General features: G+C 43.3%; 1 protein-coding gene across 9 annotated transcripts in view; it reads left to right on the plus strand.

Annotated features, from left to right (window-relative positions):
* Window positions 1-13,564, plus strand: part of DMXL2 (Dmx like 2) — a 109,178-nt gene that overhangs the window by 15,590 nt on the left and 80,024 nt on the right. For all 9 annotated transcript variants that reach the window (XM_081888317.1, XM_081888314.1, XM_081888316.1 and 6 more), the window contains exons 2-6: window positions 3,767-3,889; window positions 4,761-4,832; window positions 6,374-6,452; window positions 7,346-7,502; window positions 9,685-9,751. In XM_081888317.1, coding sequence (XP_081744443.1) covers window positions 3,767-3,889; window positions 4,761-4,832; window positions 6,374-6,452; window positions 7,346-7,502; window positions 9,685-9,751 — 498 coding nt within the window. The remainder of the gene's footprint in view (window positions 1-3,766; window positions 3,890-4,760; window positions 4,833-6,373; window positions 6,453-7,345; window positions 7,503-9,684; window positions 9,752-13,564) is intronic.

A 13,564-nucleotide genomic window follows, 5' to 3' on the forward strand; every position in this document is an offset into this window, starting at 1 on the left:
GCTGGATTAGGCCAAAGGCCCATCTAGTCCATCATCCTGGTTTTACAGCAGCAAACCTTTGGGAATCGTGGAAGCAGGGCTCCTCTCTCCATAAAATATTTTATTAATTCACAGGTGATAAATTACCTTCTCTCCTTCTCCCTCAGTACATTTTGAAGCATCATGGAAAAGTCCAATATTTTCATTCGGCTGCTTGCTCCAGGGAATTCCAGAGGAAATGGAGGCAGTAGGATGTGTACAAGCCAGACTTTTGCATACGCATCAGTGTGCGGCATTGCTTTACATTCAAATGAGCTACTGCACATGAATGGGTGGGGATCTTTTTTCCTAAAATGTTCACCAGTGGCTTATTTATGGGGTGGGGCTGCAAAGAGGAGCAAGTAAGTTGTAGCCAGATATCATTGGGCATAGTATCAGTGATGAGGGACCTCAAACCCAGAGACTGAATGCATCACCTGATCATTGGCCATGCTAGCGGAGGCTGATGGGAGTTGGAGTCCAACAACATCTGGAGGGCACCAGGTTAGGGAGAGCTGCTGTAAGCGATGCTGTTCAGACTCTGCAGATCCTCAGATTGTGGTGTTGGGCATCACAAAACTAGAACTTGCCTGTGTTTAAATTTGGAGCTTGGTTCTGGAAATTCCAAGCATTATCTGTAGGCTATGCCCCTCAATAAGGACGCGGGTGGCGCTGTGGGTTAAACCACAGAGCCTAGGACTTGCCAATCAGAAGGTCAGAGGTTCGAATCCCTGTGACGGGGTGAGCTCCCATTGCTCGGTCCCTACTCCTGCCAACCTAGCAGTTCGAAAGCACGTCAATGTGCAAGTAGATAAATAGTTACCACTCCAGCGGGAAGGTAAATGGCGTTTCCATGCGCTGCTCTGGTTCGCCAGAAGCGGCTTATGAATTCCACATGACCTGGAAGCTGTACGCCGGCTCCCTCGGCCAATAAAGTGAGTTGTGCGCCGCAACCCCAGAGTCGGTCACGACTGGACCTAATGGTCACGGGTCCCTTTACCTTTTTTATGCCCCTCAATGGCCCTGCTCTGCACCCTCCCCGAGGGTTTTTGCCCAGCTGGCATGCAACCTGATGTCACACACCTCTCGCTCCCCTGGATGGAGAATGGAGAGACTTGTGGCATGTAGGTGATAAAAACTCGGATTTTTGTATCACTTAAGCATTGTCTACTGTACAGTGATAAGAGGCACAACTGTTGCTCCAACCACAGTTGCCACTGCCATGTGGCCCCCAGAAGGTTGCCTATGGGGAAATGAGGCCCTTGGGCTGTATGGTTGCTCCTTCAGGGTGAGGGGGTTGACTGTTGCCAGATGCCCTTTGTGTGCCTCACTGCAGATTTGCTAGATGACATTATATGCATGTCAAGTCACAATGTTGGATGCAATTCCTTCTGAAGCTCTGCAACAATAGTTTGGCAGATGGGAAGAGAAAGATCCTTGGGAGAAAAAGGACGGTTCTGTTGCTAATCATAATAACATGCAAATGACGCTATCCAGCAAACTCGTTCCTTTGTGCAGTGGAACTTCTCCACTTCTCCTCCCCCTTTTGTGTTCCCTAAATCTGTTCTGGGGGTTCCCCCAACTTGCCAGAGCAGATCTGGTGAGGGAGGGGGAGTTCCACTGAAGGAACCAGTATTTGAATATCACCCAAAATAATTTGCGAAGTAGTTGGTATTTAGGTTTATAATTTGTAATGCAGAGACAAGGTGAGAAACAGAACCTTCAAAGCCATTGGCCCAGGTCTCTGGAAGATCTTGCCAAAAGAGATTCAGCAGACGCCTTCTGTGCCAACTTTTAAACGCCGCCGGACCTATGTAGGCAATTAAGAGTACAACACGCCACGCCAACCCTGGTCTATTGCTGTTCATTTAAAATTTCCTTTTGGCTTTTAACTTGCTTTTAACTGTTAACGGGGTGAGCTCCCGTTGTTCGGTCGTAGCTTCTGCCCACCTAGCAGTTCAAAAGCATGTCAAGCTCAAGTAGATAAATAGGTACCGCTCCGGCAGGAAGGTAAACGGCGTTTCCATGCGCTGCTCTGGTTCGCCAGAAGCGACTTAGTCATGCTGGCCAGCTGACCCGGAAACTGTTTGGGGACAAATGCCGGCTCCAATAAAGCGAGATGAGCGCCACAACCCCAGAGTTGTCCACGACTGGACCTAATGGTCAGGGGTACCTTTACCTTTTAAACCACTATGATATACGATACAGCAGTATATAATTTTTTTCTAAATAAATAGAGTTTGGAGTTTCTTTTTGCACAAAGAAGGGTGATTAGTGAATGGCATAATTATTTTTTTTTAAGAATATTTATTAAAGTTTTCAAGGAATTATATAACATAGAAACAAAAAGAAAAAAAGAGAAAAAGAAAACAAAGATAACAGTAAAATAAACATACATACAGAACACATAACAAGTATCATTTCGATCCCTTATAGTCATATAACTTACTTTCCCGACCTCCCCATACCTCCCCTCTCTGTATTCCAGTCTCTAATCAAGCCAATTCAGCAAATCCTTCCCCTAATTTCTGTCTAACTTTTAATCTTTCCTTTCTTAGTTACATAATCATTACAGCTAGAAACCCCTTAATTTCTAAATCAACATCGTTCTAGCATTCAGTAATCTTACAATGTTTCTTAAGATAGTCCTTAAATTTCTTCCAATCTTCTTCCGCCGTCTCTTTTCCCTGGTCATGGATTCTGCCAGTCATTTCTGCCAGTCCCATATAGTCTATAACCTTCATCTGCCATTCTTCCATGGTGGGTAATTCTTGTGTCTTCCAATACTTTGCGATAAGTATTCTTGCTGCTGTTGTAGCATACATAAAGAATGTTCTATCCTTCTTTAACACCGATTGGTCTAACAGGCATGATTAATTTTTTAAAATGCTGTTTTTATTTTCATGGTACAGAAGATAAATTTTGAGAAAACTATTGTTACGACAGTAAACAAGTAGCTATAAAATTACAGACTTTTATTATGTCATGTGTTAAAGTTTCATTTGATTGCTCTAAGAGATCACACCACATTTTCCCAAAAGTTCTGGGTGGATTCCTGCCATAGTTTGAACAATTTATGAATTCAATAAACATTTGCCATATGTTATAAAAGGATTGTGTTTGCCCTTATCTGCTCTCACCTGGCATGTCAGTTTGTCAGCCAATGCTATTGACCGTACTCTGTTATACCAAGAATCAATGTTCAACCCTCACCGGTTTTCCAACATCTAGCTATCTCCATACAAACAGCCGTCCATAAAAAGGCTAAGAAGTCATCTTTAGGATAATTGTGAGCAGATGGGATCCTAAGCCCAAGTAGTGCTAGTACAGGGGACATTTCAATTGTTTTGTTGTATATCAAGCTTATTTCATTGAAGACAGCATTCCAGAAGGATTTGATAATGTCACAACACCACCACATATGGAAATTTGTTCCTTTGTACATCCTCTCCAACATTTAGGATTGACTTCCTTACATAATGGCATAATTAATTTGTTAGCCTTTTAAGGTACCATCAGTCTGTGGGTCTTTTTGGGTGCAATAGACTGACATACATGCACCAGGTTACCGTACTGAAACATAAATTAATGGCGGTGTTAAAACAGTAGTATTGTTGATGTTTCAACTTCCTGTGATGATTTGGGGCAGAGAGGTTGGAACCAGGTTAAAAAGAAAATACACATGTGTACAGTGTGGTACTTGAAAAATGAAAAATAATGAAATCCTTTTTGACACATTTATTTTTAGGCATACGGCTCTGGATGCGATATTGTTATCCTGGCAAATGACTTTGAATGTGTGCAAATTATTCCTGGTGCTAAGCATGGAAACATACAAGTCAGCTGTGTGGAGTGTTCCCAGCAAGGAAGGGTAAGGATTTCAGAGCACTGGTTCTCAAACATTCCGCCCATGGGTCACTTGAAAACTGTTGAGGATCATAAAGAACACTTTATGATTTTTCTCTGCCTCTTGTAGCAATTTTAAATTCACTATGCTGGATGCTTTTAACAGCAGCTTTATTGCTTATTTTTTTTTCTTGTATGTTATTTGATTGCATTGCAATTTGAATTCCAAAGAATTCTATGGAATTCAAATTGAAAATGTTCTTCACAAACATGCCGCAGACCACCTTAATGTAGCTCGCAGACTCTGGGTGGTCCACAGACCTCCGTTTGGGAACCCCTGGTTTTTAGAACTTTTGAGCAGTGGGAGACAGGAAAGTGTTCTTTTTTTAAGAAAGAAAGAAAGAAAGAAAGAAAGAAAGAAAGAAAGAAAGAAAGAAAGAATTTTAAATATAGGAATTTTAAACTTTAAGGCTGCAGCACCCTGCCTTAAGCAGTTTTAATTGACAAATCATATCTCTTTTAATGAATTAACAGTTAAATAAATTACTCTGCTTTATGAATTGAGCACCATTTGGCCTTTTATGATATGCTACTAGCAGTCATTCTGGAAATTACACATGTAAAGAATTCTTTCTTTCTTTCTTTCTTTCTTTCTTTCTTTCTTTCTTTCTTTCTTTCTTTCTTTTTGAATGAACAGAATGTGGTTCATTGTAGCATATCCCTTGAAATCTAGTGTCTGGTACAACGGCCAAGCGATGTTCGTATAAATTTACTTTTTCTCTGAATCTGTCCTTGTACATAACACTCTGATGAATGCATTGCTATCTATAAATAGTAAAATATTCACAGTTAATATTTTTTTTTAAAGACTAACTTCTTCACTCAATCTGTTCTAGATTGCAGCCTCTTATGGAAATGCCGTGTGCATTTTTGAGCCCCTTGGGGTGAATTCTCATAAAAGAAATTGTGTAAGTATTTATTACGTGATATAAAATCCACGTGTTTTTGTTTTGTTTATCTTGGAGCAGGTAACATCATTCCTAGCAGTTAGCAGAAGACAGGGAGGCCAACCGTAGGTGGTGGAGTCAGAGCCAATGAATGCTAGTTTTGCTCCTATCCTACATCTCTGCTGAGTTCTGTAAGGACAACGCTGCAGGGGTCAGCAAACCTTTTCATCAGGGGGCCGGTCCACTGTCCCTCAGACCTTGTGGGGAGCAGGCTATATTTTTTTTTTGGGGGGGGGGGAATGAACAAATTCCTATGCCCCACAAATAAGCCAGAGATGCATTTTAAATAAAAGGACACATTCTACTCATGTAAAAACACTCTGATTCCCAGACCGTCCGTGGGCCAGATTTAGAAGGCGATTGGGCCAGATGCGGCCCCCGGGCCTTAGTTTACCTACCCATGGCTAAGACTAAGGAGGAGAAGGAAGCTGACAGGCAGGGGAATACCCTGGGCTGGCTGCAAGGAAGGAAGGAAGGGAAGAAGGAAGGAAGGAGGCAGGCAGGTGAGGGCTGGTTGAGGGCAGACTGAATTTTGGGGGGCAGTCTCCACTGCCGTCTCTGGAACTGACAGGCAAGCCTCCCCAGCCCTTCCTCTCTCTACCACCCTGTCTGTTCCGTCTGGCCTTTGGTCTGTTAAGTCTGACCCTTATGTTTCCCTCCCCTTATGGTTTTGACTTTTAAAATGAGACTGCATTTTAAATTGCATTTCAACCTGGATTTTAATTTTTCCCCTCTTTTTCTTTTTTTCTTATGTTTTTACCGAAATTTTATTGGTATTAGACGCCCTGAGCCCAGCTCTGGCTGGGGAGGGCGGGGTATAAATAAAATTATGATGATGATGTCATAGTTTCTGGCAGTTTCACCTAGAAATGTCATTCGATGGGCATGGTTGGAGGAAAATGGCACCATGGGCCAAATTGGACCTCACCCCCGGTGGCACGGTTAACTCGCAGACAGGAGGTTGCCCACTTGTGCTGTAAAGGATGTATTAAGTTTAATTTCCATTGTTTGGTGGTATTAACATGTCTCATCATTGAATAGATGGAATGTATTTATGATTATTATTATTTTTAAAAGAAATATATTGTTTTGTACATGAGAAGAGCCCCTCTCCCTGTTGCAGATCTTTAGTTTTGCTCTTTGTAATGAAGGCATGGGACACAAAATAACTTCCCTCCTCTTCTTTAATGAATCAGCTATTCATGCAGAACAGCAGGAGTGCAAGCAAATTTGTTGCCTGTGTTTATGCCACAGCCATGGCTGTGATCTGTTATTTGAAAAGTGCATAATTTGGGGCGTGTTATTGGTTTTAATTGTCACCCTTGAAGAATGCTGTTTGACAGCAAAAGTAACTGCTTAATCAAATCAAATGAATATTTTTTTAAAAAAAACCAACAACCCTGAAATGTCAGTTTATAGCTATGTGAAGAAAAGATTGCTCCTGTCCTGTGTGGTGTGTTTTTTGCCCCCTAAGAATTAACTCTGTAATGTTTGCACTGCAGCAACTGAAGTGTCAATGGCTGAAGACAGGGCAGTTTTTCCTCAGTTCTATGACCTTCAACCTAGCATGGGATCCTCAAGGTAATACAAAGTCAACATTAAGTCAATTCCCACTTCCTAATGCGCTTTGTGGCTATGCAGCTTGTTACTGTGAGGGATCTTCTTCAGGGGGAATCTTTCGTTATTTCTTCTAATATCATCAAGGTACTTTTGCCTCCCTCTAGTGTGTTATTCCATTCGTTAGGAAAGCAGTTGAAAATAAAACTGCCAATATCATAATGCTGTTGTACAAAACAACAGTAAGACTGCCTTTGGAATACTGTACACAGTTTTGGTCGCTTCACCTCGAAGCAGATATTGTAGAGCTGGAAAAAAAGTTTAGAAAAGAGCAGCCAGATTGATCCAAGGAATGAAGTGATTCCCCTATGAAAAATGGTTGCAGCATTTGGGACTTTCTGGTATTAGAAGCTGAGATATGCAAACCAGGAGCTAAATGGCACCTTAAACCTAGGTTATGGGCCAACAGCAGAATGTCTAGGCGCACTTTTTTATAACAAGAATACAAAGCTGAAAATGAATGAACTGCAGCTAAAAATATTATGTTCATTTTTCACACGGTCCAGTTCTCATCTGAAGGCTGCAAAAAACATAGCCTTGCCCATCGCCCAAATATTCTTAAGAGTGTCTCTTCTCTATTCTTCAGGCTCGATATACGTTCTTAAGTGTCTTTTTGGGGGGCGGGGTCAGCTCACAAACAGCCCTAGCACATGGAACTGTCTTGAATATAATAATGTCGACGGTAACAAAAGCAGATGCTTATGTTAGTGCAATAGTCTTTGTGGAGGAGAATTCTGTCCTCCATGATTCCCCAGCCCCATATTTTCATTCACAAATGTTGGAAGAAAAAGTAGAAGGTAAAATGCATATAGGCCAAATATTGCTGTCTACTTTGCTTAAATATCCATTGCTTCCAGGTAACCGGCTGCTGACTGCAACAGATTATTTGCAGTTATGGGCCCCTCCATCTAGTGATATCCTAGAAGAGGAGGAGGAAGATGATCCTGACTTGGAGCTCAAAGAGGATAAAATCCATCCTGTTCTAAGCGACTGGAAATGTGTCTGGCACTGCAAGTAAGTTTGTGCGATAGTATGGTTATGGAGAACGTGGGTGGCGCTGTGGTGAAAACCAATGAGCCTTGGGCTTGCAGATCGGAAGGTCAGTGGTTCGAATCCCCAAGCCAGGGTGAGCTCCCGTTGCTTGGTCCCAGCTCCTGCCAACCTAGCAGCTCAAAAGCACGTCAAAGTACAAGTAGATTAATAGGTACTGTTCTGGCGGGAAGGTAAACAGCATTTCCATGCACTGCTCTAGTTTCGCCAGAAGCGGTTTAGTCATGCTGGCCACATGACCCAGAAAACTGTCTGTGGACAAACGCCGGCTCCCTTAGCCAGTAAAGCGAGATGAGCACTGCAATCCCAGAGTCGTCTGCGACTGGACTTTACTGTCAGGGGTCCTTTACCTTTACCTTTATGATTATAGAGGAAAGGCAGGACATTTTACAGTCCTATCCCTAATTGCTCTTAGAACCCGAAATTATTTTTACGTATGCAGCTCCTTAAAAAGTCATACATGATTTTTAATGAGTTGCATGTTCTTTATGCTCCAAGTATACTACTTGAAAGCCCGGTACAGAATAGCAACAAGCTTCTCTGTATATATGCATATTTGTTAGGTGCAAAGTCTCCAGTGCATTCCAAACCATATTGATTTCTTCTTCCAGGGAAGCATAACTGAACACAACAAATCTCTAGTTGGTTCAGACAACTGGGGATTGGATTTGAGCTGTGGGCTTGCATGCTTCCTCTTCTCCCTAATGGATGCAGATTCCCTTCCAGTCTTTTGCTTAGCTCAAACCATTGTTTGCAGGGACGTCTGAATCAACAAACTATGCCTCCAAACCAGAATTAGAAACCACAGATTGAAGTGGATTTCCAGTTTTGGGGTGGGATAAGTGCTGTCATGTTCAAATTGGCTAGTTGTCAAATTGTGGCTTATGCTAAACTGGAAGCGATGCTTCTCAAGAGAGGGGGGAAATGCTGGGGGAAGGCAAGGGGCTAAAAACCCACAATTTGTTTCTGGTCTATAAGGTAAAGGTAAAGGGACCCCTGACCATTAGATTTAGTCGTGACCGACTCTGGGGTTGCGGCGTTCATCTCGCTTTTTAGCCGAGGGAGCCGGTGTACAGCTTCCGGGTCATGTGGCCAGCATGACTAAACCACTTATGGCGAACCAGAGCAGCGCACAGAAACACCATTTACCTTCCCGCTGGAGTGGTACCTATTTATCTACTTGCACTTTTACGTGCTTTCGAACTGCTAGGTTGGCAGGAGCAGGGACCGAGCAACGGGAGCTCACCCTGTCGCAGGGATTCGAATCACCGACCTTCTGATCGGCAAGTGCTAAGCTCTATGGTTTAGGATCATATAAAATGAGGTTCTTAGTATCATTCAGCTCTAGTCCTCAGAGTTAGCTTAGCTTCATTGATTTCAGTGGGTCTACTGTGAGAAGAACTTGGTTCAAAACAATCCTCTGTTAGCTGATTACTTCTGTTCCAAAGCATTTTGCCTAGCCACGGAGTTCTGTTATAGTCAATAGTCATTTCCCCTCAAGATGCAGTCTTCTTTTCATTTCAAACAATGCTCACAATGTTGTGCCTAACAAAAGTGGTATAGAGCCAGAAAACATTGTGCCTCTTTTGTGTATCTGGGAGTCGGCCTCATGTTGCTGCAACATCCAGGGTGCAAGCATATTTGGTTCAGGCAGCTCATACTGAACACTGACATGAGATTCTTCTTTTTTTACAGAGAATGCAGCAACAGTTACAGATAACCACTAAAATTTGGGGTTATGAGGCCTCTGGGTTGCTAAAGGGATGGAGCACCATCTCATTGCTTCACTGAGAGTGCCAAAACCCTTGATCCTGCTTCAATAATACAATTGGCTTTTAAAGTTAGTAATGCCATGCAGCAGAGATGTGCGGCAGATGTTGCCTGTGGTCCTCCAGATGTTGGTGGGCTCCAGCTCCCATCAGTCCCAGCCAGAATAGTCTGTGATCAGGTATGGTGGAAATTGTAGTTCAACAGCACTGGAGGACCACAGGTTACTCATCATTGCCATTTTTAGCTACCTTCTCCTGTATGTGTAACGAGATGTCAATGGTGAGAATAACCTTAGGCTGCCATAGCTGTGTCCATAAAAAAAGTAAATTCCCCTTCAGTGGAGAACTGCATTCTTTTCTCTTGCTTTGCTCTTCAGAACGGCCGTGTCTGTACATCTGATGGAATGGTCCCCAGATGGTGAATATTTTGCCACCGCCGGAAAGGTAAGGATGAGAAAGAAAGTGAATTGCACTTCTGGAGTGTGCCAGGAATTGTATTAGCTCTGCTTAGTAAAATGGAATTGTTTCCTCACATATCTAGCAGGGAATAGCCGTATAACATCTTAAGCGCTGGTCTTCAGCTAGTGAGTCAGGACCCAAAATTGGATCTAGCTGCAGCCTAAGGAATGTTGCACTAGAGGCAGCAAGATGCTTTTGCTGTCCTTTGTCTTAGACTTACTGTCTTTTAAGAGACGTGTCAGGCTCCCATCCCAAACCAAGTGACTCTTACTTGCTAGTGAGTGATTCCTTCAGGCTAATATTAGTACAGGCTTATCAGCAAGCATAAGGTCCAGAAGTCGGAACACCAAGGTGCGTGAGCAAGGCAACAGGTTCACAACCAAAAGGAAGAGTCCTGACACTTCACACTACTCTCCCCGTCCAGTTCTGAATGACAAGGCAGGGCAAGCTCAAACACGAGACTATCTCCCCATAGTTCTGCACACCTACGCTCCTTCTGGACAGGTGTCTCTGATCCCACCTATGGAGCCAGCACCCGGTTCTCAGCAACAAGTCCTGCCCCATCCCTGGGGGCCCACCTTCTAGTTCCCCAATCTGTTCCTTCTCCTTCTTGTGTCCAGGGCTGCCATACCATGCCAAACCCTGATGGAGCCGAAGGGCCCTAACCCCAGGAAAGGAAGAGAAATATAGGAAGCTGTCATATGCTAGGTTAGATTATTTGTCTACCCGGCTCAGTATTGACTACTGTAATAGGTCTCCTTTGTCTCAGGCCTTTGCCTTTTCATTTATTTATCTGTTTAATATACATGGCATATCTGCTCCTGATCATTTTGATTTGAGATGCCAGGGAGATGAACTTAGGATCTTCTGGGTGCAAATCGTATTTTCCCTTCTGACACTGACCTCGGGACCTTGCTGAGAAAGAGAGTGGAATAGGAAAGGGTGGAGATGAAGTTGCATGTGTGCCATTAAAATATTTTTTTAAAAACCCATACTTAAGCGGGTTCCATAGTCCAAGTATTGACTACAGGTGTCTGAAAAGCTTGGGGTGGATACCAGTTTAAATCATTCTTCTGACCTGAGGTCACCTAGTGACCTTCATGACTAAGTAGGATTTGAACTGTGGTCTCCTGTGTCCCACACCTCACCATTCTCTCCATGTTGGGTGATTTAATCTCGATTAAAAGAATTTTCAATTCCAAGCTTTGGATCCCTGGATTTTCATTTTATTTTTAGCTTCTTGTCTTTTGTTGTCCTTCGATGTGATTCTGTCTTAGCAGGGTCCCCACACCCACCCTCAAGGATTAAATAATTTGCTTCAGTTGGATGTCTTAAATGCAGACTTCAGGTTTGTGGGGCTGGCTTTTGATTTTTATTAGAACAGTGAGGACTACCGACGGGAACCAAATAACGGCCAGTGACTTGTCAGATCCAGTTGCTTACAGCATCCACAAGCCATACACTAGCTGACCTGGATAAGCTGTGCCTTTATATTGGTTAAGTTACTACACAGATCCGGGATTCTAAAAGCCCTTTGCTTCCTGATCTACTGCAAATCCAGTTATCTGCCGGTAGATGACACTGAGCTTTCTAACTTCCCTTGTACTTAAGTACACCCTGATACAATTAATGAGCATTTGATTCTGAATTGATTTTAGAATGAATTATTTTAGAATGTATTTCAATTAATTGATTGTGATTTTATGTAAACTGTGTTACTTTTATTGTTGTTAGCCACTCTGAGCCCGGTTTCGGCTGGGGAAGGCGGGATATAAATAAATTATTATTATTATTATTTATTATTATTAATTCATGAGTTATTATATAGTTGCAATTCTATTTGTATTCAGTTAAGTCCCTATCTGCACCATACCCTTGAAGCAGCATCGTGCATCTTTAAACAGTCACGGTTTCCCCAAAAGGTTTCTGGGAGCTGTAGTTTTTTTAAAGGTGATGTTAGGACATCCCGCATGGAGTTACCGTATTTTTCACTCTATAAGACACACCAGACACCAAGACGCACCTAGTTTTTGGAGGAGGAAAACAAGAAAAAAAAAAGATTCTGAATCCCAGAGGCCAGAACAGCAAGAGGGATCGCTGTGCAGTGAAAGCAGCAATCCCTCTTGCTGTTCTGGCTTCTGGGATAGCTGCGCAGCCTGCATTCGCTCCATAAGACGCACACACATTTCCCCTTACTTTTTAGGAGGGAAAAAGTGAGTCTTATAGAGCAAAAAATACGGTAGTTCCCAGAGTTTCCTGGAAAGAGGGGTTGATTGTTAATCCAGTCTGGAAATTGTAGCTCGTGGGGGGGGGGGATAGGGGGTCTCCTTACAAGGCTCGACACCTGAGGCAAAATGAGAATTTGGCATAGTTTGGCCTCTCGCAGTTCTGCTGCCTGAGGCGGGTGTTTTGTCCAGCATCTTGGGCTCTGAGGGAAGCCATGAGCACTTAGGGTGGTATGGCACTTCTTTATGTGTATAGTGCAGATGGGGCCTATACAGAGTCGACCCACTAATAGGGTCTAATAGGCCTACATTAGACATGTCCATTAAGACAAAACGGTTCCCTTAGTAGGCTTCTCATAGGCAGCTGTTGGCCACTGTGAGACTTTGTGCTGGACAAAGTGGACTGCTGGCCACCTCTTATGTTCTCAATATTACATGTAATTCAGAATTTTGTTAGTAGTAAGTGATGTAGCAGGAGGTTGTCAAAGGCTCATTTCCATCGATCTCCATCTGTTTTGCCCCATTGTGTGCAGCGCCAGAGGTCTGTGACTAAGTAACTGAAGCAGATGGTCTTGGAAGCCATTTTCTGCCTGTGCCAGAGACGGTTGCCATTTTAGTTCTTGCATTGTGGCTCAGTTTGGTTTAGATTGGTGATCACAGCACTGTGTCTGGCTAAAACATATTGTTTGTTTAATTGTGCAGAGATGATTGTATTGTCCTTTCTCTCCATCCCCGCCAAAAAAAAATTAATCCTTTAGGATTTATTACTTTTAGATAGTACTTTGAGAGCTCTGCAATCTCTTCTGATAATTTATTATCCTAACTTCATTCCTAAACCATGTTCCCAATATAAAAAGTGTAATTGTTTCTCGGCATTTTGGCTAAGATCAGGGACTATTAGAAGAGGGGAGCTAAACCTTGGGAACCAGGTATGCTGTAGCCAAATCACATCTTCCCTGGTGAGAATGTAATGAATGGAAAACCAAGAGAGAGGAAGAGTAGGGACAGTGCTTGTAGGTAAAGCTCTGTATTCTCCAGTTGTCAGGGTGCTCACAAAAGGGGTGCAGGAAAATGATCAGGAAGAAGCATTATAGGAAAGCGTTTCAAGAGAGGTGAAAAGGAAGGGTGGAAATGTTATTGCGTCTTGCTCCTCAGCAAGTTGCTGTTATTCAAGGGAAAATTTTGCAAAGCTATAAGGAGTTGCCTTATGCTGTCAAATCGTTTGTCCATCTGGCTCAGGGTTGACTATCCTGTGCCCTTCCAAGTGTTGCTGGACTCCAGATTCCATCAGTGGCGTAGCGTGGGGGGTGCAGGGGGGGCCGGCTGCACCGGGCGCAACATCTGGGGGTTAGGGTTAGGGGGCGCAAATCCATGGGTTAGGGGGCGCAAATCCACGGGTTAGGGGACGCAAATTACTTGCCTTGCCCCGGGTGCTGACAACCCACGCTACGCCACTGGATTCCATCATCCCCAGCCAGAGTGGCAAGTGGTCAGAGATTACGGGAATTGTCGGCCAGCAAAATCTGGTGAGCCACAGGTTGGCTACCCTTCTCTAGCCCATCTGCTCTGATTG

This window comes from Podarcis melisellensis, assembly GCF_964234715.1.
Source record: "Podarcis melisellensis genome assembly, chromosome: 14".
NCBI lineage: Eukaryota > Metazoa > Chordata > Lepidosauria > Squamata > Lacertidae > Podarcis > Podarcis melisellensis.